General features: G+C 40.9%; 1 protein-coding gene across 6 annotated transcripts in view; it reads right to left on the reverse strand.

The window, feature by feature from the left end:
* Positions 1-25,762, reverse strand: part of ZNF366 (zinc finger protein 366) — a 266,082-nt gene that overhangs the window by 56,778 nt on the left and 183,542 nt on the right. For 3 of the 6 annotated variants that reach the window (XM_032474051.1, XM_032474042.1, XM_032474031.1), the window contains 5 exons: positions 24,269-24,456; positions 23,505-23,722; positions 13,274-13,521; positions 12,744-13,027; positions 10,271-10,423 (listed from right to left, as the gene is read on the reverse strand). In XM_032474051.1, the coding sequence (XP_032329942.1) occupies positions 10,271-10,307 (37 nt within the window). In that variant the 5' untranslated portion in view covers positions 10,308-10,423; positions 12,744-13,027; positions 13,274-13,521; positions 23,505-23,722; positions 24,269-24,456. Of the gene's footprint in view, positions 1-4,470; positions 4,693-10,270; positions 10,424-12,743; positions 13,028-13,273; positions 13,522-23,504; positions 23,723-24,268; positions 24,457-25,762 lie in introns of those variants that run through there. The other 3 variants (XM_032474055.1, XM_032474063.1, XM_032474069.1) reach the window with 3 other exon arrangements.

Consider the following 25,762-nt stretch of genomic DNA (forward strand, 5'->3'; position numbering starts at 1 on the left):
CATTGTTCTATATGTATGTGTACGATATTTGAACGGTCAATGAGAACAGCCGTCACTAAGCTAGCCATTTCTGAGCGTGCACACCAAAATGTTTGTTGTCTCTCTGTTTCTGTCAGGTGGAGACCCGTGTCCATTGCTGTTCTACTTATTGGCCGTATAAACAGAGGAGAAAAAAAATTCGAGCAATTTAGGTAGAAATGAAATCAAGGCAATCAGAGCTTTTTCTGTAAGTTACAGATTTTTCATATGATTAAAGCAGGTTTAACATGACTTATGAGTGCTGGTTTTTCAAACCCCACTATCAATCTTTTACCCTTCTGTATCATTATTAACTTAGGGACAAGGATCTAACTTCTAAAGTAAGCTTAGCACAGCACACATTGTAAAAAGGTAAAAACAAAACCAAAAAACTTATGAGATTAAACCTACAAATATTTTTAAGTGAGTAGAAAAAAAACAGTATCTGCGTTTTCCTTGATTAAAGAATGTATGCTCACAATAAGATACCAATAATACAGAAGTCAATCAAAGAGTTCTATTTATATAGAATTATAATATATATAAATCTCAGTAATTGCTCTTTTATGATTTATATATGGTTATAGAACATTGATCAGACTTATGAGATTGGCTGCAGATTCCTTACTCCATAATACTAACTTCTAGAATAACAATTGATATGTTCAAAACTAATTTCTAGAGAGCGTCTAAGCTGAATAGAAATTATGCTTAAAAGCATGGTTCTTAAAACATACACTTTTATTTAATGTCAATGCAATCCTGAAGAAGATGGAGCAAGACAGTGACCATCTGTTTTAGAGAATCACAGGATGTCAGCATCAGAGTCTCACAGATCATCTAGTGCAGTGGGTGGGGGCGAAGTAGAGTGTAAACAAGCCCCAGGTGAATTCTGATACACACTCACACAGAGACCACCTTGAGAATCACTGATTTGGTTCAACATCATCATTTTACAGAGAAAACTGAGGTCCAAGCAAGTGAAGAAACCTGTCAAGTCACACAGACCAGGGGCAGCTGAGGTTGGACAGAACAGAGCAGAGGTGTTCTGACCCCCAATCTGGTCTTTGTTCTCCTGTTCTGAGCCACCTTAGAAGACAGCTTTTGCATGTTACGGTAGAACAACCCAGCTTCAATTTGCTGTCTGAGGTTAAGTTGTCCAGATAAGTCTCTACTGCATCAGAACCTCTTATTCTAACAAAATAACCTCAAAGGTTTGGGTTATTGGTGGTAGATTTTTGGTTCTTGTTGTGGTTATGTGTTTTGCTTTTGGAGAGGGAAGTTTAGCTAAGACCTAAGCTAAAGTATCATTATTACTTGACAGACTAGCCAGCATGTAGGTTTTAAAGTTTAGAGTAAGAGAAAAATAGCAGTTGGATTGAACATACACACACACACACACACACACATACACACTCTCACCCCTCTGCGGTGATACTAGTGTTCAATTTATTGGTGATAAAATGAATGACTTGCTACTAAAACATTTGAGGAGAGGGATCTCTGAGTGTGCCTAGCCCTCGGTGTGGGAGAACATGTCATTTCAAGTCCTTTTCTCTCTGGCTGAGTCATGGAACTGCCACGATGGTCTCCAAAAAAAAAGTCTCCAGCCCTCCACGGCCAGGGAAAAGGTCACCAACGGCACAGAGCCTGGGGAAGTGGGTAAAAGGGAGACCAAAACGTCTACAACATCATGCAGTTTCTTCAAACATTCATCTAAGTTAAAGACTTTTATCCCAAGACAAACTCTCCCCACTGTTGATGCTAATCTGGCATTTCAGTGAGGCTAAATCTGGTGTTTCTACCATTAGCGGAGATGAACATCAAAGCATTAAACTCTGCTTTCCTTTGCTTTAGAATTTGGGGTTAAGAATTTGGGGTTCAGGATAGTTTCATTCGACATGTGCCCAACTCCAGAGCTATGAGGGATAATTTTTATTCTGATAGACGCTTGGTATAGTACTGATCAAGGCTAACGACACAAATTATAGGGGATATAGTCTACTCTCTACATTCAAAAGAGACAGTACCCTTGAGTATTAATATATGACTTAAAAAATTACAGCTGACATTCGTTGACTCCTACTACCTGCCGCGCATTGTGTTAATCGCGTTACATAAATAATCCTACTTAATCCTCACAACAACTCTATTTGTTGATGCAGTTTTACATTAGGGGAAACTGAGACTTAGAGAGGTTAATTAGCAGGCTGAAATACGTGTTACACAGTAAGTGACAAACCTGGAATTCAAACCCAGATTTGTATAACAACAAAGCCCGTGCTTTTGATGCTCTGCTTGCTCTAATTTGATTTACCTCCCAGCACACAGACCTACAGGACACATCCTAACATAATTTAACATTTATATGACAAATTTGTAATTTAGTTATATGTACAATTTGGGCACAAATTAATTACTGAAATCTTCTGTGTGTCAAATTCTGGCTCATTCCAAGCTGGAGTTCCCCTAATGATATCACAAAAGAGCCTGTGATGACCCCAAAGAAGAATCACACCCTGGAAGTTTCCACAAATGCCAACTCACTCCTTGGAGTTGAGTAAAGACAGATTGGTAGCACTTAGGCTAAACTAGTCAACGGCTTTTTTTCTTTAGGGAGCCAAATTTTTTCCCCCAGTATCCAACAAATATTCTCATGGCCATGACTGAAAAACTTAAGTGGAAATACTGAGTATGAGCTCCTTAATCTTGGGCCACAATGAAGACACAGGCTCAAGGAGGGCTGTTTTCTGCGCCATTGGCATACCTAACTTTTGCCTAACCTGTCTTTAGTCAGTGTGGATCCAGCTGTCATTTAGTTCATATTGTGTTGTGTCTGATGCTTTGATTCAATACCCCAAACTAGAGAGTTGTTTTATTTGGGCATAAAATTAAACACCTTATCAAGGGAAAAATGAAACTGAAAGAGGCAAGTCAAAATCGCAGCCCTAAGTTTTCTACTGGGGTCACACTTGCTGATAAGATGCAAAATGTCAAAACTGATCAGTCCCAGGTATCTTTTGACCTGAAGGTCTATGAAGTGGGGTAACTAGGAAACAGCTTTCAACTGATATTAGCATAATTTTGCCTCCTCAAGCAGGGAAATTCTAATCATGTCTCTTTTCCCTTGCTCATTTTATAGTGCCCCTAAGGAAAGTTGCTTGAAAAAAGAAGAAAAAAGAAGTCTGACTAATGGAACAAAACCTACGTAACAGTCCAGTTCTATCATATTTTCTTACTCTTATTAAGATGATGGTTCGGTTTTGAATAAAGATTAATTACTTGATTGTAGTTAATGCATAGTCGGGCCAAATTAATTTATAAATGAGAGGCCAGCTATTTTTATCACACTCTTCACCTCCCAGATGACTTCTATCAGTAAATTTCATAGAAATGAATATTAAAAAAAAACCCTCTGTTCTTTGTCTTTCACCATCCAGCCTCTCTAAGTTGAATGATTAACATTAGTAAACATACACAGTCTTTGCCAGCGACCTTGCTGGCCTGTTTTTGACAATGTGATCTTGGCTCCCTTGTAGCTTACCATGATGAGTTCTTTGTAACATTATTCTTTCTGACAAATTTAATTGAAGTAAGTTAGACTTTTAAAACTAGTTCTGTGTATAAGCTTGACTAGTTAGCTGTGTTCTATCTGGTGCTTGAAAAACCAGGCACTGGGTCAATATTTTTCAATACATAGCTTGGTTTTTCATTCCTTTGTAGATAGTGATCGATCTCAATCTTCCTATTCTAGTTGCTTGTTGTTTTCCAAAACTAAAGCTACATGCCTCCAAAGCTTTGCCTTCTTTTGTGTGGCAGATGACATCTTCCATTGACGGTGGATAATACATTTACACTCAACCCACATGTGGAACCTGAACATATAAGCACCCCCCATGTGGCACAATTCAAAGTGACAGTCCTTTCTTTTTTCCCTCCTACCTCAGTGATGCAGAGTAATAGTCATAAATTAACATTCATCTTTTGGAGGGATGCTGGATGAAAAGAAAAGAACAAGAGAAGGCACCTCAATCTAGACAACGGCTAACAAAAGCACCAGAGCAAACCACAATTCTTAGCAGACACCCTGATAAGGTTCCCAGGACACAGCACTTAGAAAGAGTGAATTCTCCAGTAAGATACATCACACACTCCAGTGGCTCCTGGTTAACCCGGCCACCTTATCTGTGCCAAAATTCAGATTTAACACAATGTCCTCCTTAGCCCCAGTGCAATTCTATGTCCAGTTCTGCCAGCCTTAGCTCTGCAAAACATCAGTATTCTCCTTAGGGGGAAAAAAAAAGTACAAGCTTAAATTCTGGGCCATCCTTTAGTCGTGCCCTTCGATTAAAGATTATACCCAGTAAGGCATTTTCTGTTGAAGATGCCCACAGCAGTCTCCATCCCAGGGACATTGAAATGGAAGTAGAAACAATTGCATGGGTAACTTACCAGCTCCTGAGTCTGAATGGCTGCGGCAGCCCCCGTGCTTTACCTGATCCCTTGCCTCTCTGTCTCTCTCCCTCTCTCTCCCTCTTTCTCTTGTGTACAGATTGCAGGGAACTTAAAGAACTCGCAGGGACAGTGTTTCAAATGACTTAAGAAAGAGAACAGGAACAATACTTCGTTCTCTTTTTCTCAGATGAGTACCTTCGGGAAGAAGGAAGGAAGGGAGGGGAGAGGGAGGAAGTCAACAACCCTTTGCTTTCCTGAAAAAAAATAAGGAAACAGAAGATAGACATCTCATTTTCTCTTAAACAAAATGTTGGAAGGGGCAAAAAAAAAAAAAATCTTTGAAAAAAGGAATTCCTCAAATATGCTCTCTGCCCTGGGAGCTTTAAAGAGATGAAAAGCCTTACTGGCCTGGCCTGTCCAAACAAATGGTGTTCCAGAAAGGCAGACTCTCCTGAGCTTGCAGCCTTTAGTATCTAGTTTGCAGAACTGACACAGCCAAAGGGGAACAAATCACGTCATGTCGACTCTGAGCGAAGGCAAGTTTGGTCTGTTGTGTTAACTGAGGCAAACCTGCAGCCTGAGGGGGCCAGGCGTGCAGGTCAGCCAGGACAGTTGGGCTCTTCCTAGGCTCTTTGAAACACTGGCGTTGCTGTAATTTTTCAGTCTGACTCTAGATCCTTACAGTTCTTCCCGGATCAAATAGCAGATTTATGCACTGGTCACTGAGCTTCATGAAATGGACCATGGCAAGCTTCCATCTTTGCTGATGGATAAAAAACAAACAAACAAAAGAGCAACTTGCCACACTGCTGCTGGATAGGGTTATCTCAGAACTGTTATTTACAATGTCCTAGCCTTTACATTCTTAACACTTCTTGTATTTAATCACCTCTGGAAAAACTTGAAGGTGCTTTCTAATTTGTTCTCAAAATACTGTGAAGTGGCACAGGTCTTAGGTAAGTCAGCCACAGTTTTTGAAAAGTGATGGGAAGGCTGAAGAGAAGGAGAGAGAAAATATTGGGGATATCCTTTACCAAATTAGGGGTCTTAGGAGTTCAGGGGGCAGGTGTGAACTCTGCTTAGGGTTCGCTGCACTGAGGAATAGCATGGTTTAAAATTCTCTGATTTGTGTCGTGTGTCTTGTGCCCTTCATTCATCTGGTTAAGACCATTTTTCACCACAAACAGGAACCAGCAGTTATGCAGATCTTTGTGGCAGCAAAAGAAAAACCAGCTTTAAGTGCTTCCTTATTTTACCCAGTTATGAAAAAATGGGGTGGAGAGTTACACCTGAACACAAGAAGCAATTCAAGTGACTTCAGGGACAGAAAGACTCTGATTCAATCTCTCTGTAAGATTTTATTGTATCTTATGGGCTATAAATCATTCATTTATCCAGTTTTCTTCCCCCATTATCAATCAATATATCTGAATGTGTGTGTGTGTGTGTGTGTGTGTGTGTGTGTGTGTGTGTGTACATGTGTATCAGAAAGCACATAATGTTATTCAGTAGGTTTGTAAGAGCCAGGACAGAGTCTTATTCTCTGCATTCCCATGACACCAATGCTGGCACAATACATGGCACTGGATTTCCGGCACGGGTGACCCAACCCCATGCACACGTGAGCACGTGAACACACAGAGAAGAGTCTGTACCCTTTGCCCAAAGTCACATACATCAGTGACAAAATCCAAAATGCTCATCTGTCCCCTGGTTCAGCTCTAGTGCTCTTTGCTCTCTGCTGGCCTTCCTCTATATCCTGCCTTTGTAGAATTAGGGAGGAACATGAAAGTGAACATCAAAGAAAGCAAGAGAAGAGCATGAGAGAGTGGAGTGGGGAGGAATAGGAATTGATTGTAAAGCAGCAGCAATACTGGGGGCAACCATCTGAGTAAGTGTGAGGTTTAAGAAGCGCTCTGCTGAAATGTACAATAAAAGTGGAAGTAGGTGGGAGGAAGGTGAGGGTGAGACAGGGAAAGGCTGGGCTGGGTTTCTGAGGCCCCAGTCAGCAGAGGTAATGAGGGGACATGAAGGAGCAAAGAAGCTCAGGCTGCAAAATCCTTTCAGGATGAAAATGCCTCTGATCACCTGGAGAAGCAATGACAGCAACATGCAGCCCTTTCCATATTTTCATTCCTCTTGCAGCCTCAGGGCAGGGCCAGAGCTGAGCCCCAGGAGCCCAGTCAGAATCCAGAGGATTTCCCTTTCAAGTCTGCAGAATGTGGGGACCGTCACGTTGAAGCGTGTTGTTTTCTCCAGGCCAGCTGACCCGCCCTAAGACAGCCTGCATGGGGACAGGAGCCCTCTGAGCCGGACGGCTTTGATGTCATGGAGCTGCATCCAGTTGGCAGCTGGCGACAGCCCCCTGGAAAAGCTGGGAGGTGATTTTTAGTGTTTTCAAAATCCTGTGAGGCAGCACCAGTCTTAGGTGAGTCAGCCACGGTTTTCAAAAGGGATTCTCAGCCCTGCCTGTGCCAAGCTGTTCTACTCATACAGCTCCTTGTAACCCTCCTGTGAGACTCATAGAGCAGGCTTCTCCCTCTTTCCCTGCTCTGCCAGTCAGATGAAGAGGATCCTCTAATACTTGTAAAATTATACAGTGGGTGTCTAGAAGCTGAAATTCCTAAGCCCCTCCCATCAGGTTTCACAGGAGAGATGTCTCACCAGGTCACTCACGCTGGTGAAGCTTACTTTCCAGCCATCTCATGATTTATTCAGCTTCTGATGGGAATTGAAGGGGATGGATGTTTTACTGCAGACAGCTGAGGAAAAGTGACGAGGACTATGGTCAGGCCTCTGGTTTAGCAGGTAAGGCCTACATTGCATTGGACATAGAGATCATGTGACTAGAGACAAAGGGGGCTGCAAGATCAGGGAACAAGCAGAAAAACCAAGGGTAAAATTCAGTAAGACAAAGCAGTGACCAAAGACTCAGAACCAGTACTGCAGAAACAAGAGCTTTACTCAAAATAGCTTCCCATTTCTGAAGCATCCTAATTGGTACTTGTCCACCCTCTGATTATCCAGAACTCTAGGGCTATCCGTTCACCCCAGGACTAATCTGACCCCTGGCCATGAAGAGTGGGGTAGTGAAAAATGGATTGAAATGTAACATATGTTCAGAACAGTACACACACAGAAAAATGTACATACATACCAGTAAACTTTTACAAAGGAATGCATCTGAATAACAGAAACAGAACAGGAGACCCCTGTGGCCCTCCAGGCTCTACCTCTCCTCAAGGGTCACCTGGTCCTAAATTGTCACACCTGACATAGATGTAGATTACCTGGTTTACATAACAAATGACATCAAATAATATATACTTTGTTTTGTATTATATTTGTTGAGATTCATCTCTATGGTTGAGTTTAGTTATGGCTCAATCCATGTCATTGCTGGAGAGTATTTCATTCTGTGACTGTACCACAGTTTATATATCCACTCTACCAAAGATGACATTTGAGATGTTTCTAGTTTGGGGCCATTACTAATGGGTTGCCAGGAATATTCCTGTCCCAGCCAGATGTCTCTTCAAAAGCCTGGTGCAGGACTCACCTCTCTCCAGGAAGGCTGTCCACTCCAGTGATTCAGAATTTTTCGCTTGGTTTCTTTGGCACACATGTCCTCTTATATGGGACGCATGGCATAGGTTTTTTTTTAAAAAATTCAAATGGATTTGGTTTGAAAACATAGTGATGCACTTAGAGATACATGGTAGAGTTCCTGAGGAGCTCTGGATCAGTTTGGGACCACGGTTCTCACTTCTTGCTGCAACCTGGAGATGCTAGTTCCTGCAGCTCTGAGTCACGAATCATTGGCTCACCATCTCCCTTTCAGATGCTGTGGAAACTGGGTTTCTCCTCCCTCATGGGGCTTCTCACGAACAGGCTATATTTTCTTATGCTAATGTGCAGATAAGATGGCCAAGTCCTGGTCCTGAAACTGCTCTGAAACTTCCTTTGTTTCTTTGATTTATTCTTTGTCTTGCCAAGCCCTAACATCCTCCTCCAAGTCACAGCTCCCAAAATGTGAGAACATGCATTTCTTTCTTTCTTTCTAGCTGTTTTGTTTTGTTTTGTTGTTTCGCATGAAAAGACGATATGAAGGATTCATACAAACAACTTACTTAAGAAAATCTGTTTTATGCATTTGTTTCCTCATCTGACAAGTGGAGATGATACCAACACCTAATGTAACACTGATTTTTCATAGTCTTAGGAGTAAAGAAGAACAGGAGCGAAAATCTTTCATGTACTTACTATGTCCAGGCACTGTTCTAAACCTTCTCCATGTCACAACTTAAACTTGATCATCACAAAAGCCCTGTAAAGTAGGTGCTATTATTGTCCTTTATCCCCTCTTCTTTTTTAATAGATGAGGAAACTGAAGCACGGAGATGTTACAATGCTCCCCAATATCACAAAATTAAGAAGATTTAAACAGTACCCTGTTTGAACCACAAAGCAAAATTGTCCTCCCCTCTAAATAAAAAACAGCTCCGAGAATTGGAGAATAACAGGTTTTATAATATAAAAGGTAAACATTTATGACACAGAAGCTTATTCTGCAACCATTTAGTGAGTATGTGTTATGGACGAGAAGGACCCATGCTAGATGTGGATAACGCACTTACGGATTTTATTTCCTGGTAGAGGAGAGACACTTTCAATTAAACAAATCATGCTTGGATACCTAAACAACCATAATTGCAGTCAGTGCTCTGAAGAGGAAATCTAGGAGTCTGGAGAACTTTTAATCAGGTACTAATTAAATCTGGACAAAAGGTCAGGGTAGGTCTTCCTAAGAAAATGACATATAAACTGAGACCTGAAGAAGGCGCAGGCTTGTGCCGGGGAGGCAGCAGCTCATGCAAGGGGCAACTGGTGAGTCTGAGTTCAGATTCTGAACTTGATCCTAAAATAGATGGGAAATCATTACAGATTTTCCACAGGGGAGGGACGTGATCGGATGTGCATTTCAGAAGGCCTATTTTGGTCACTGCGCAAAGCATGGATTGTGGAAGGGCAAGGGTGGAAGCAGATAAAGAGTTGTAAAGTCTAGTCTAAATCTGATGGTGACAAGAAGGGCTATCAGGAGATGCAGGTGGACGCGTCAGTGCCTAGGGAGGCCAAGAGATGGAAAGGTTTGAGAGCCACGCTGATACGTTACGTGACAAGAATTTACTGGGGAGTGAATACAGGCAGTGCCTGGCACACAAACAGCCGGCTTACCAAAGAGTCACACTTTTGAACAGAAACACCTTCTGCCATGTGCCCACCGCCAATTTCCAGAGCTTCCAAAGCTGAGTACTCACCTGCCTTTGCTCCCCTGCAGCCTCCTGGTCTGCTTACATTTTGCTGTCACTGTCCTCATGTGTATCCCAGTATCTACTTTTCTTAACCTTCATTCAGTGGAGTTCCCCTTCCTCTAGCGCACACCAAGTGCTGCTACTGAAAAGCTGGTGGTGTTCTCAAAGCTGGCCCGGGAGGGCTGAGTCTGAGGGATGGAACAGAACCCAGTGTTTGAACTACTTGGGTTGGGGAAAATGTACTCTAGCAGAGTATTCCATGTTAGAACCTGGGCTGAAATTCTCTAAAGAAAGTCCGTTACACATGGCAGATTGATAGTGTTACAGTTTAGTTACAGGACTAAATCTTAAGGACTGACCTGTGGACTTAATCACCAAGGAACATGTGGTTTCTACAGAAAAATGCATTCTGAGCTCCAAATATCTGATAGAAGCAAATGTGTATTTTTAAGTTGGGGAATGGCAGGAGTTATATTAAAAAGCACCTGTGGGTTTACTGTCAGGCCAGAGGTGAGCAAGCATCCTCCTCCAGTTCTCACTTCCATCATTCAGTAGGCTTGTTTTTTTCAGTCTTCCTCCAGCGTGGTCGTAAAGGCCTTTTCTTCTACTTACAGGCTCTTTCCAAGCACCCTAAGGTCCTGTGTGTCAGTGGCACATAAGAGACAACAAATAACTTTATTTTTATACATTACATTAAATATGATTAGAGTTCCCCTTCCTTGATAAAGTTGGTTAACAGGTCTATACCATTAGTCTTCATGGCTCACATACCCTTCCTTAGGTTGAAACAGACCCAGGACTTTCACAGCCGTAAGAAAATAGCACTGAGCCTCAATCCCTGTTGGCTGATTCATGGTCCCCTCAGAAGTGACTGGTTCTGCTCATGTCTCTACACCCTCAGTGCCAAGTTCTATCACAGGAAAGTCCACTCAATCTTCAAGCGAATGTTGACCAGTTCTCTACACTTATTTCTGTCATCTCTACAGCCCTACGTAGGTGAGACCCAAGGTTACTGCAACCTGTCCCTTTCCTAATCTTCTGGGATCCAACTCACACCAGGGTCAGGCTTTCCCCTTCTTCAACCCCACTGGTGCACCTTTCAGCCTCCTTGGATCTAGACCAGTGGTAAACTCAAATATTAAATGAACCAGGCAGGCTCATTTAATCAGTGTCCCATGTGTAACACAATAGGGTATGGTGGGGGTCAGGGCAAATCGAAGAGTCCATGTCCCATCTAAAGTGATTTGTGACCATGTGAGAACATAGGCCTAGTGTGACCAAATCATCTTATTTTTAAAAATAGGCCAGAAATCTGAACTTTTATGTGGAATTTCTTGATTTAAAAAATTTTAGCATTAAAACAGGCTGTTTTTAAAAGATATTACGGAATTATTGTTCATCTCTAGGAGTATGATAATGGTATAGTGGTTTGCTTTTAAAATATACAGTGAAGTATTCACAAATGAAATGTGATTTGTTTAAGATTCTACAAGAAAAAGTAAAATTTAAATGTGAAGGGAGCCTGAATTTGATGGTTTTAAAATATGCCCATGAATTCTTTGATATTCTTCTCTTTGAAAGATGGAGTCTAATTCCCCCACCTAGTGATTTGTTTCTAAAAATAGAATAAGGCAGAAGGGATGAGGAGTGACTTAGAAGACCAGGTCATAAAAGGTATTAGGGTTTTCTCTTCTCTCACTCTTAGATTGCTTGCTCTGGGAGAGATCAGCTGCTTTGCCATGGGGACACTTAAGTAACCTGTGGAAAGGGCCACATGCAGTGAGACTGAGGCTTCCTGGGACAGACCTGTGAGTACACCATCTTGGCAACGGCTCATCCAGCCCAGTCAAGCCCTCAGACGGCTGCAGCCCCTGCCATGTTCCCATGGCAACCTCACAAGAGCTCCTGAGCCAAACCACCCAGCTAAGCTGTTCCTGAACTTCTGACCATAGAGACTGTGAGATAATAGATATTTGTTTTTTAAGTCACTAGACTTTGGGGCAATTTGCTATACCCTAAAAGATAATTAATACATTAGCACCGGGGAAGCTGTTAGTTTACAACTTTTGGCCTTAACTTTTCAAACCAAAATTCCCATGTGGGAATATTTGCTGGTGGCGATCACAAGTTTGACCCTGAAACTCAACAAGGCTGTTAACTGCTACACCCACCTCCACCCACCATGAAACAAAGGGGGTCAGTTTGAAAGGATCATATGCTCATCCTATTCGACATGGAATTCCTGAGAAGAGAATGTAGTAGTGACCCCTGGTATTGCTATAAAGGACTATAAGAGTTCAGCTTACTATCTATATCTTCGGTTTGTTTCTTCATTTCTCTCCCACAGTCAGTGAGTGGAGGTGACACTATCTGGGCAAACTTTCTTTTCAGGTGTCTCTTCTTCATAGATTTTACATAGTCAGGAGTTGGAAGATCAGCAGCTAATTTGTTTTATGTAGTGGCAAAATCTCTACTTAGTGTTGTGAGTGTGTGATGAGTACCAGTCAATGATTTGAAAGCTAGATATTAAGAGAGTTTATTTTCTTCAAAAGAAAAAAAAAAGTTACAGAACCCTTTGATCAAAAAGTAATCTTACGTAGGAACTAATAGAGACAACAGAATGTAAGTTTCATGGGCATCCAGCCTTTGCTGGTTCCTTACTGTGTCTCCAGTGTCTGGGAGTCACTGGACACATGGTAACGGCTCAATAGACATTTGTTGAATGAATGAGTGAGTGAATGAATGAATGAGACCAAAGAGAAGAGACTCCCCTGGGGAGGAGGGTAGAGTTCCATCCATTAAGCATTCTCCTACCCCCATCCCCTCTCAAATGTCACTGTCACTGAGGCACTCTTGAGGCAGGCTGACTCCATGACAAATGCAGTTTTAAATGCCAGGACTGGGAAAAACCCCCAGGGATTAACCATGAGCAGACCTGGCCCCCGTCCTTCCACTTACTGGCCACAAGGCCTGGCAGTAGTTTTCACCGCTCTTCTTTGGTCCTGATTTCTTCCTCTGCAAAATGAGATAGAAGCTTCCAGCCTTAATTCCAGTGGTATCCTGAGTCTGTCCAGGCTTCCCCTTCTTTAATGTTCACCCCGAAGGAGGCAAGTCACCACTTGTGAGGCACTTTGAAGCTGACAAACCGGAGGCCTCAGAGTGATGTGACCAGGGGCGCACAGCTTGGCAGATGACCTGGTCTGACTGATGTTCAAAGCAGCTGTCAGTGAATAGAAGGCAAGCTGCACAAAGGAGCCAGCCAAAAATAATGAGGGAGGTGAAAAGAAAAAAAAAAAAAAGAAAGAAGGAAAGAAAGAAAAAAAAACACACAGGGCAGGGCTTGGGGTCACTTGGGTTTCCTCTGGTCTCACGTCACCCCTCTCTTCCTCCACCCAGTCCTCAAACAACCCCCTTCTATCCCCGCCAAAAGAAAAGTTAAAAGCTTTCTTTTGGAAAAAGAGCAGTTTGCTTAGACCACTGCTGTTTACCTTTGGTAGGACAGCCATTGAGGGTAAGTTCAAACACAGGAAAAGGCCTCTTGGTTACAGGAAGAGCTGCAGACAGGTCTGGAAGACTCGCCACCATGCTGTGGGGATGCACCTTCCCCACCATGTGCACGCAGCCCCAGGACCAACACTGGGGCTTTGCCTCCATCACCAACACTGGGGCTTTGCCTCCATCACCAGCCTTCAGCAATTTCTTGGATTGCACCTGCTCCTCCTTTCCCTCCGGGATCCTAAAACATAAAAATGGTGAGAGATGACAGGTAGGACTAGAAAGGGGAAGTAAAAGAGAAAAAGAGGCTTATATCAACACACAAAAGCACCATGACTTTATTTCCTGTCTAGTACGGAAAATACAATTATAAAAAGCAGTAATTGGGTTTACATTTAGCATTATTTGTTTCGATCATTAAAATCATCCTTCATGAACCAAAGAAGTCACATTTGCCAAAACAGGGCCAAAATTCTGCCCCAGAAAACTGATTTCCCTACAGTTATCTCCAGAACTGTGTGATTTATTTGTGAAAGGGAAGGGAAAGAAGCTGCCTTCATATTTTTCAAAGTACTTGTCCATGAAACCTACCCACCTTGAGAAGAGTTAAACTAAATTGTGAGAGAAGGAGAGAAATCATGTTAAGGGAGCAAATGCTGTCAAATAATCAAAATCTTCTGGGTCTTCCCCATTTCCCCCAAATTTCTTTCCCCCAATTCCACTTCAAAAATTCCCCTGGCTCCAAGAAGCACTAGACTTTCTCAAGTTCACCATTGAGGATCTCACTTCTCTTTCCCTAATTTTAGAGTCATTTGTGTCAAGTCTTTATGTTTTCCAGAGAGCCCTCAGCATAGTGTTCCCTTCAGAAGATCTTGCCCAACCGAAATGGAAGTGAAGGGCTGCTAATCTCCCTTCCAGCCACCAGCTTCCATCCCACCTGGCACTCATTGTCAGTGAGCTTCTCACATAAAGGATGTGCTTGTAGAGAAAAGCAGCAATTTCTCCTCCACTGAAAATTTCCCCCCAGTACTCCAAGTGCAACAAGCTTAAGCTGTAGTACATTATTTGGTGTGGAATGAGTCTGTAACAAAATCCTTTGGGTTCTTTAAAGATTTTTCTCCTTAAACTTTGGTTTTTAGCAGTTTGACTCTGATGTGCCTAAGTGCGTGTGTTTGTTTTTAAATCTATTCTTTGAGGGACTTGCTCTCCTTCCATAAAACTGTAAATTCATCTCTTTCTCCAATTTTGTATATTTTTTTAATCTATCCTTTTTTGTTCAAATATTCTTTGCTTCACCGTGTTTTCCTTTCCTTCAGTGACTCCAGTTGCTCATACATTAGACCTTTTGATATTGTCCATAAGTGCCTGCAGATCTGCTCATTTTTTTCAATCTCTTCTCTCTGTTCTTCACATTGGATCATTTCTATTGACCTACTTAAAAGTCCACTGATTTTTTTTCTGTCTCTCTATTTTATTAAGCCCAACCAGGTATTTTTTTTTTTTTGATATTGCAATTTTCAGTTCTAGAATTTTCATTTTGTTCTTTTCAAAAATAGTTTTTCTAGAATTACTTTCTATCACCACACTCATCTATGAAACATCTGTATGAAGAGGTGTGATACTCTTCTTAGTCCAATTTTATATTTAGAAAAATCAAAGAATTGAGAGATTAAGTAGATTTACCAAGATTGGAGAGGTCGTGATATATAGAGCCAGGATCTATAATAGACAGTATGCAAGATGGTGGAGAGTGATGGAGCGAAGAAAAGGACAGGAGGAGATTAAGAAGTGTGGGAACGAGGGGAAATTGGCAACTTCAAATAGGATGTTTAGGAAAGGCCTTACTAAGAAGGTGAGGATAGAGGAAGCATCTGAAAGAGGCAAAGGAAGAGCAAGTGCCCTTAATAAGTATATGATATTTTATATGTATGTTATACACAGATCACTGGATTTTCCATGATATTTTTATGAGTTGGTGGAACACAAGTTTACGGTACTGAATTTGATAGGCCAGAAGTAGTCATGACTTCAGATTATCTTGTGAACTATTTCATATCATACCAGATTGGGTTCTTTGAAAGGATTTGATGAGTGCTAAATGTAGTAATTTTGGTTCTACAGGATATATTAGATCCTTGGCATATGTAAAGGGATTTATAGGGACTAACAAATTGATAAGCATGAAGTATAAACAGAAGACTATGAAAATTTTTCTTTCCTCTGATGAATTGATAAATTGTAACTTTTACTCCCTATAAATGATGATTAGGAAATTTGGATCAGCCATCCCACTAAGAAAACCTAAAAAACTAGATAAAATATAAAAAACATTTTCTTAAATGCATCAAAATGGTAACAAAGTAGTGAGAAGCCTAAAAGCCAAAATCTACAGTAAAAGAACCCAAAGAACAAGACTGATATTCAAACTTGATTTTTTCCCTAAGAGCATTTGCCAATTCTAAAGAAACAGCTGTAAAACTGAGCTGTATCTTTGACAAATACCTGAGGTCAGGGTGCAAAAGGAAAGACATGCAACCTACGAGAGGTGGGGTAGTAATAAATTATCTCCACTTTAAACTGAGATCCCAAAGAATTGCAGCTTCAGATAAAGTGAATCATGACTAAACTAATTCCTGCAAAGAACTTCCTTCTGGCTTTGTGTTATCTGAGGGGCCTATGGAACCTCAAGCCTTGAACTTGGTAGACTGGTAGGACCTCAGGGATCTGGCAGAGGCAAATGAAAATCCTCGTTGGAAGAAGATGTTATAATGCTAAGCCTCAAATTATTCTGACAAATAATTTTTAAAATACAATGTCCAACACACTGTCAAAAATCACGTCATCCAAGGAAAAAAAATACACTGAGCAAGAACCAGTAGAAACAACAGACAATTAAAATAGGCTCATAAGCACTGGAGTTAATGTCTGTTGAAATTATTAGCCACAAACTATTAAACCACCTCGTTATATTTGAGGGAAAAAAAGAGAGAGAGAGAGAGGAGACTCTTGTTTGAAGAAGATTCTACATTTGAGGAAAAGAGAGAGCCAAAGGTAATAATTTTTAAAGATATAACAGTGGAGAATATACAGAACTGATGAAAAACATCAATCCATAGAGTCAAAAAGCCTAATTGTTCCTACACAGTGTATCTACTCAGCACTCCCAGATACATCATAATAAAATCATAGGAAACCAAAGAAACTGAACTGTATATATACCATATATTAAAAGCAGCCATAGGGAAAAGGACATAGTGACATAGTACCTTCAAAGATGTATAGTTAAATTGACAGCTGACTTCTAAAAATCAATAATGGAAGTCACAAGACAGTAAAATGGTATCATCAACATGCTAAAAGAAAACAACTGTCTGCTTAGAATTCTATTTCCAGTATGTGTGTATATATATATATATATTATATATATATATATATATATATATATATATAGAGAGAGAGAGAGAGAGAGAGAGAGAGAGGGAAATCTCAATAATAAAGATGAATGAAGACTTTTTTAAATGAGAGAGTTTGGGAAATTCTAAAAGATGTATGCCAGAATAAAGTAAAATGATCCAGATGGAAAGTTTGGGATATAGGAAAAAATAAAGGGCAAAAAAAAAGTATCTATGGAATTTAAAAATTATATAGAATTTAAAATTTTGACAACAATAGCGAATGAGTTGGGATGGGAGTAAGTGGTGTTAAAGTGTTATATTTCTGAATTTTATAGGCCAATGATAAAGATCAGTGTTTATACTAGATTTAGATAAGTTAACAATGCAAGGTTAAAAATAAAATAATAAATATTAAAAAAATAGTCTCTAAGCTAACCCTAAAAGAGGAGAAAACTAGTGTAAATCTTTCAAAATATTAAAGGAGAAAAAATAATTATAAACAAATCCTAGTCAATCCAAAATTAGTCAGAAAACAAAAGACAAAGAATTAAAGAAGAGGTTGGATATAATGAAATCATAAAATAAGATGACAGATTAAAATTCAAATATATCAATAATTACATTAAATAAAAATGGGCTAGAGTTACTATTGCTTAACAAGTGCACATCCGAGGGCTGCAAGAATATTAGCGTGCACTGGACAGAGGGTGCAAGGCCTGAATTCAGGTGCTGGTTTAGCCATCAGCTAACCATGGAATTCTGAGCAGCTCTCTGGACTTCAATTCCCCCAGGAAATGAATAAAGGATAATGAGTGAGCTTCATTTAGCCTTTGTAGACATAGAGACTGCTCTTACGACCTCTTTTCATAGGTCCCAACCTCTTGCTGCTAAGAGCTTGCTACATTCCTAGAAGGAAGGGACGCCCTCTGCTGAGATAAAACTGAATCCTGTTAAGCCTCTGTCAGCTACTGGGCAAGAAGGTATCTGAGGTGGCATATGAAAATGATATGTTAAAGGTGGACAGGCCTTAGTTAAAGGTTGCATAAATACCCCTTCAAATGATTGTTCATACTCTCATCAGAATCTCCAACTTGAAAGAGCAAATGAAAAATGCAACTCATTGGTCTTTAAAGAAGGCTGGGCATAACTTCCAAAAAGATTTATATTCATCCTCCTTCATAAGAAATTTATATTTATCAACATTTGATATACCTAATGACACTGGTGCCCTCACTTGGTCCATATGTAAGAAGGTCACAGGTCACAAACAGAGCTGGAGTTATCCTGAGGGAAAACTGTGAATTCCACAATGGGAAGTGGTTGATTCGTATACCAAAATTCCTTCATTGCCTTTCAGGGTATTGTAACATAATACAACTTGTGTGTTGCCAACTAACAATTTGAACAATTGGTTTAAAAACATTACTGCCAAAAAATTACAAATGGAATAGAATATTAATAGGGCAAGCTTAAGCAAAGAGCAAGAAAATGGCAAAGCTGATATTTCCCCTACTCCTTCAATCATATTACAAAGTAAAAACAATATAATCTAATCAGATCTGCAAAGAAGCCTGCTGAAAATACTTAACACTATTAAGAAAGCTTTTTGAAATACAGATTTATACCCTAATCATTAATGAAAATCTCAACTAATATCAGCTGATCTCCGCTCATGATCAAATAGGGCCATTGTAATTAGCAGGAAACAACGTATGGTTTTTTTTTTTATGGTTTTTTCCCATCCTTTAAAATTTTCTTTTGTGTATGTTTTATAATGAGCTAATATGACTGCTTGTCATATTAACAGACATTTTGGAGACGTATGCTCAAATGGTGAGGTGGGAGTGGGGAGTGGGTACTCCACAAAGAAATCTGGAGATCCCAGGAGATCCCTGGGGCTGACCTTGAGAATGACATGAATCCTAGGGCTACCTGGGAACTGAAGAGCCACAGGTCTTTCAACCAGAAGGGTTGAGCGCTGTGATATAGTAGCTCTGATGTCAGAGACTCCAGTTTCAGTCTATGCCCCTCTAGGCAAGTGGAACTTGTCTACCATCGCTGGTGGTCAAACAGTTATTTCAGTCCCAGTTCCCTTGTGAAGGTGCTATCCCACCACCCTGCTTCACTCAGGGAACCTGGTCCACCATGATGCATCGAGTTCACTTGGCTGCATTTCCAAAGGAACTTGGGCAGAACCTACTTTCCACATGCCCCATGATGTCAACTTTCCAAACATTTGCTATTTTTAATTTTTAAAAGAGATTTTTCCTTTAGTTTCTGAGTATGAGTGATTTTGTAATTTATAATAAGAAATAAGTGTTTGGTCTTCCTCCAGTGTTTCTAACACAGTTCCTAAAACCCTTGGAACTTCTGAAGTGGTGTGAATGAAAAGGTATCTTTTGTTATGTTAATGAGATGACTTTTGGCGGACACCTAAGGTTGGGGGCTGGTTGCCAGTGAAGCCAAACACGTGATTAGAGGGCTGTAAATTCCAGTCCCACTCCCTAGTCCACCCCTACCCCTGGGGAGGAGAAATGCTGGAGGTTAAATCAATAGCCAATGACCAATTATTTAAATACTCATACCTAGGTAATAAAGCCTCCATAAAACCCCAGAAGGCCGGGGTTCAGAGAGCTTCTGGGTTGGGGAACATATGGAGACTCTGGGAAGCGCCTCGCCCTTTCTCCATACCTTGCCCTTTGTGTCTCTTCCATCTGGCTGTTCCTTAGTTAGATTCTTTTATAATAAACCGGTAATCTAGTAAGTAAACTGGTTTCCTGAGTTCTGTGATTCACTCTAACAGATTAATTGAACCTGAGGAGGGGGTCTTGGGCACCTCTGGTCCATAGCAATTTGGTCAGAAGCACAGGTGACAACCTGGAGTTGCAGTTGGCATCTGACACAAGTGGGACAGGGCAGTCTTATGGGACTGAGACCCTAATCTGTGAGATCTGGCACCATCTTCAGGTAAAGTGTCAGAATTGAGTTGAGTTGTAGGACACTAAGCTGGTGCCCTGAGAATTGTTTGATGCTATGTGGAAATTACCCTCTGCTCCCTCTCCTTCCCGCCATGTTGGGTCCTGAACCCTTTGGTATGACGTGTATTTTTTAATGTTTTATACTTCATTTATATCACCATTCCTATGTGTTTGTATTACAGTAGGGAGAAATATTCATGTGATTACTTTGCTATCTTGACTCAAAATCTTTGGACATTAATTTGGAAGGTTAACAACCCAAAGCCCACCTTCACAGATGCCATAGCAAGGTGTTATTAAAGTCAGGTCTCTTGATCAGGATATAGTGCTCTCTTCATTTCAGCACACTGAGCTAGGGGATTTTATCTGCTTTGTTTGTCTATTTATGTAAATATACTTTGTAAGCTTCTGTAGCCTGGAAATACAAATCAAATAACAGCTCCATTGTGTTTCAAACTAAATCTGCTCAGCTGGGATAGCAGAATGTGTAATGACCCTTAGCCAGAAATATGTCCTCTCCCTGAATTGTCAAAGGATGTCACGGGTTGTTTGGTCCAAAATAGCTCTTCCTCCTGCCATGGTCCTGGTTTTCTTTCTAACGAATGTCTCATTCCAGATTACTCCAAAGCCATGCAGTATCTGATTACTTAGCTAGTGAGTGACTCAGCATGGGCTATGTGACCCAATTCTGGCCAATTAGACATGAGAGCAAGGGAGAGGCGGGAAGAAGGGGCACATGTGGGGAAGATTTCCTCACTCCTGATAAGAGAGATAAGATAGATTGTCAACCCCCCAACCTTATTTCCTTTGGACATTAAAAATGTCTGGATGTGACTTAAGGGACTTCCACAGATACATACTCCCCTTGAGCTGAGCCAGATGAGAGCAGAGAATAGACTGGAAAAATGAGAAGTACCAGGTCCTAATGATGCCATTGAGCATGTTAACAACCCCGGCGCTTTCCAGCCCTGGACTGTTTTCTCATTATTATTTATACCACTTGACCTGAGGTTTCTACCACCTGAACACTGACATGCCCTAACTGATAATCCCTGCTTCTGAATGGCTCCAGCCTTGAGAACAAGATCATCCAGACCAGCACTATCCAACAGAAATACAATGCAAGCCACAAATATGGGCCACGTATGCCACTGAACAATTTTTAGTGGCCACATTAGGATGAAATTATTTTCAATAATGTATTTTTAACTTAATATATGCAAAAAAGTTATCATTTCTACATGTAGTCAACATAAAAATTATTGAGCTATTTTACAAACTTTTTTTATATTGTTTTCAAAATCCAGTATGCATTTTCCACTTGCAGCACGTATCTTTATTCAGACCAGCCACATTTCAAGAGCTCAAAATCCATGTGTGACTAGGGGCTGCCAATTTAGGTAATCCAGCAGTCTGTGCTGGGGACTGGGTTGTCTCTCTCACTGGGACATTCAGGATTGGCAACAGGCCGAGTGGGGCCCCCTGCTGGGGCTCCTGAGATAAGCATTTTCATTGAGCCCCTTATACCTGGGAAGTTGGGGATGGCTTCTAGCTTCAACCACATGCTGAGCTGGACCAGCTCTCCTTACAGGGACGTCCAGGCCTGGTACTCAGCCCAGGTCACCAGCCAGACCCTCTTCCTTCCCTGTGGGTTTTCCTGAGATGGCCCTTGTTACATCTGTCTTTCCAGAAAGTTTCTTCATCTCCCTTCCTACAATTTTTTTTTTAACAAAGGCCACTGGGATGGGCAGAAATCTTTTTTTTTTTTTAAGGCTATAAATGCCATTTTACCTTCCAGGGTACTAAGTGCCTGCTCACCTTATGTTTGGATAATTGAGATGGGACACAAGTCCCGGGTGGGGAAATAAATCAGTAGCTGCTTTTAAAAGGAAGCATTTCTGGCACAAGTTCCATCTAACCAGCTAACAAAAAAAAAAAAAACTATAAAAACAAACAAAAATAAACCTTTCACATTTTCTTTCAGTTAGAGATTTGGAAGAGTAGGTAGACGTAGTGGGTGCCTGGTGAAGTGTAACTTCATTATTTTTATAATAGCTGAAAAGCTATTGCTGGTTGCTTCCAGCAGAGGCATCCCTGTGGCTGCAGGCAGTGCCTGAACACCTACCTTAAATAAGGGGTGTCATGCAGCAGTAACAGAAATAATGGCAGGAAAACGTAGAGGACCTGCTGGAGGAGGGAACAAATTCCACATCTCTTTCTTTGTGAAATGCTTAGAATCAGAACTGGCCTTTGAACTGAGTAAGCTGCAGGGGTTTTCTTGGACAATCCCAAGGTCAGAATGAGGGGGAGGTCTAGACAGGGATTTTTCCATGAATTAGTGCTGTCGAGGTTGGGGGGTGGGGTGGGGAGGGCTCACATGATTATTCAGAATGCTAAAATTGAGTTTTAACCTTGTGTGCACACGTGACAGGCCATACAAATTACAGCGCATAAACCAGTTATCAACGATCTGTAGTTACTGACATTAGATTTTAACTGCAACTACATTTCTAGTTCTGTTTTCCATGTGGAATGCGGACTATGATGATGTTTCTTAAATTTTCCTCTTTTTAGATAACTGAAGAGTTTTTAAAAATCCCTGTGCCCAGACGGCGCCCCAGACCAGTTAATACAGAATCTCTGGAGGAGGGACCCTGGCATCAGCATTTTCTAAAGAGCTCCCTTACATGATTGCTATGTGCAGCCAGGTTTGAGAACAAGTGGATAATGAAATTCATGGTGTTCTTTTTAACAAAGACTTTAAAACATATTAATATCTAGCTAGGTTTAAAAAAGAATATCCAGGTGAAGTTGGTGCTGTTGACTATCTGCTCAACAATTCTTCCCCCTTCTTCTTATCTAATAGAGCCCCCATTATATTCAGCCTCCTTTGAGTGCCATGTGCTTCAAAGGGTAAATCATGATTGGCCTTTCCTTGTGGTAGAGGTGGAAGGATTGGGGGTTACATGTTGGGAATGGGGATGACATCCCTTAGTGTACTTGCTGAGGCTTGGCCTTTGGAAAAACCAAGTAATTCTGTAGCAGAAGCAGAGGAGAAGGTTGGGAGAAGGAAGTGTTATATTGTTCAGTGTGGGTGGAGAGATGCCAATAAGGTTCTTTCCAGTCTAACGGTATGTGCATAAAAACCAGTAGCCAAGTAGCGTACAGGGTTTCAAGAACATGTGTTCCCTATAGAAAGTGCCTCTATTGGCTCTAGCCTTTTCCTTTCTGTCCCTCTCTGGTGTCTGTGATGCCTAGTAACATACCTTGAGCAGGAGAACTGTTTTGAATTCCTGCCATTGGGAGTGACTTTGGATGCTGGGTGAACCAGTCACCACGCAGCAGAAATGTGCCCTGAGAGGCAGGCTTCCTGAGGAGTAGGGCAGCCTCTAGAGAGTCCAGCCTACACATAGGAGAGGCAGGTCTTGGGTCTATGTTTACCTCTGGGAACACATCTCTAAAGGACAGCTGCTCTGGAAGGCTGGCTCTCCCCACCTAGTCCTAGCCTATGGGAGGATTCTGTGGGCATTCTTCTGCAAGTAGGCAGAAAGTCCTGGCAAATGGCTGAGAGGAAATTAACTTGTTTAAATGTAAGGCAGTCTTCAAAAAAAAGTAACAGGGAGAGCCATCTTAGAGACACACATGTACATGAGTTATCACAAGTTATCCTATGATCTGTTAAGAAAGCCTACAATTATGTCTCTTCTCAGGTCCTCTCTGAATTGTTGCAGGAACTGGACATCTCCCACGAGGACCAGGTCCACTTTCAGCAATACCTGAGGCACGCTTATTGAATCAATCCTCCTGCAAACAGTAACTATAAACTCAACAGAGTACTAAAAGCCCACTACCTGAAAACACTGAAGAATAAGGAAAAGCAGGCAGTTGCTGGAGTGGGTTTGAAAACTGGAAGAAGGGAAGGGCACTGGGTGAGCATCCTATTTTCTGTTTTGCTTTGTTTTACAATGTTTAGCCTGAGGGCAGACAAGTCCACAATCTGCAGGTCACAGAAACTTATAATCTCATTGCTTGAAGAACCAGGGAGCCAAGTTCAGGGCAACCACAGCACCTGGAAAGGGAGAGGAGAAATTCTCGAGAGAACAGAGTCAGAGAAGAGGAGCCCCCAAATCTGCTTATAAACTCTGCTCAAGTTTCTGGCTGAACCCTGAACCATTCATTTGCCAGGCCAACTCCAAGCAAACCAACTAAGGCTAAAGCACTGAACTGATGTTTTAGACTTCGGTTCTTCCTGGAAGAAAAAAAAAATCAAGAGTCTCTACAATGTCTGTTCATAACATCAAGGATACAATTAAAAAATTACTTCACATATAAAGAAACAAGAAAATGTGACCCATGTTCAAGAGACAAAGGCAATGAAGGAAGACCACCCTGAGATAACCCAGATGAAATTAGCAGATAAGGATTTTTGAGTAGCTGCTATAACTAGACTCAAAGACTTAAAAGTAAGTGTGCTCCCACAAGCAGAAGCAGCCAACTCTAGTAGCCCTTTATGTGCTAGACATACATGGACTGGGAAAATTTGAAGCTGTTCAAAGCACACAAGAGTTAAAGGAAATTTCACAATTTATTATAATCCTAGTTAGCTTTTACTTACCAACTTTTTGCTTATATTGAAAAATCCTTTTCTACTCAAGGGGAGACATTTAATCAGCTGATATGATGAGTCCATTTTGAGGGAGGCATAAAGATATGTAACAGTTGAGCTGCATCAATATACGAGCACTTATTTTTGTTGAACAAGTCTGTAGGACCATTCTTCACTATATTCTTCACTCCATCCTTCTGAAAGAGGAGGAGAAGGAAAGAAATGGAGAAGGAAGATAAAAGCAGTAGGAACAGCAAGGACAGTATTTAGTACCATTTCCTTGGTTATTATAGTTGTCAACAATAAAAGTACACAAAGTTTAACTATTAATTCAGGAATAAAATTGGAGACAAATGGAGTGCGAAAGTCTACTGCACAAATTACCTGAATTACTTTTAAAGCTGAAAGTTTAATCATTTTCTTTAGGCCATATCAAAATATCATGTATGCACCAACATTAACCATTACTGAATCTTATTTGTGATGTGTGCAGTTTCAAGTCTTAATAAAATCATATGCCACTAATTATTCTAAAGGGGAAAAAAGCACTTGGATTGGGAATAGTGAGAGAGTTCCATGTTGTTTAAACTGTCTTCCCAATGAAAACTAGAAAGCCTCAGAGATACGGCAGATTTAGTGGCATTTTTCCAGAGCTAACTTCTGAGGGTATCTTTTTAAGTCAGTTGTGATGACCATTATTCCATGTACTCAGGCTGCTGAACTGAGTTGGGAATCTAGCTAGAATTTAACTAGCATTTTCCAAATAAGGATTCTATAGAACACTTTGTATAGGAGGTCAAAACATAAGCCACAAAGAAAGGGTTCAGTGATCGAATACTTTCGAGAAATATTGTGTTCAACAGATTTGTTTTCTTCTGCAAGGACTTTCAGACCCTTCAACATAGGAATGTGCATTGTGAGTCACCAAGGGTGGCAGGTGGCACAAAGCCTGTCAATCACATGTAGAACAGGGGCTGTGGATATGGCAAGGACAACCAGGTCCTCCCAGAGGGAGAAGCTCACTTATTCACTGGACATTTACTATGTTCTAATCTAGGTATTTATAAATATATGGTAGATCAGGCTGCTCTCATGAAATTCACTATTTACCAAGAGAAGCAGATATAACCAAGTCAATAAACAAATAATAATGTAATTACAAGTAGTGTTACAAAGAAAAGAACCAATAGAGATGAATGGTGTGGATGGGAGGCTGACTAGATAGAGCAGTTAGGAAAGGTCTCTCAGAGGCAGTGATATACAACCTGAGACCTGAACAACAAGAAAGTGACAATGTGTGAAGAGCCGAAGGACGAGTGTTCAAGGCAGAGGGAGCCACTTGTATGGAGGTCATAAGGCTGGAAGTAGTTCTGTGTTTCAGCCCCTTAGAGGGGACCGTGTGGCTGGAGCATGAGAGATATTTAAAGATGGGCTGTGTTAAAAGGAAGAAAATGACCATTATAGCAAGCAACAAAATGAGAGCTGAGTCTACTTGGCAGGCAG

This window comes from Camelus ferus, chromosome 3, assembly GCF_009834535.1.
Source record: "Camelus ferus isolate YT-003-E chromosome 3, BCGSAC_Cfer_1.0, whole genome shotgun sequence".
Lineage (NCBI taxonomy): Eukaryota > Metazoa > Chordata > Mammalia > Artiodactyla > Camelidae > Camelus > Camelus ferus.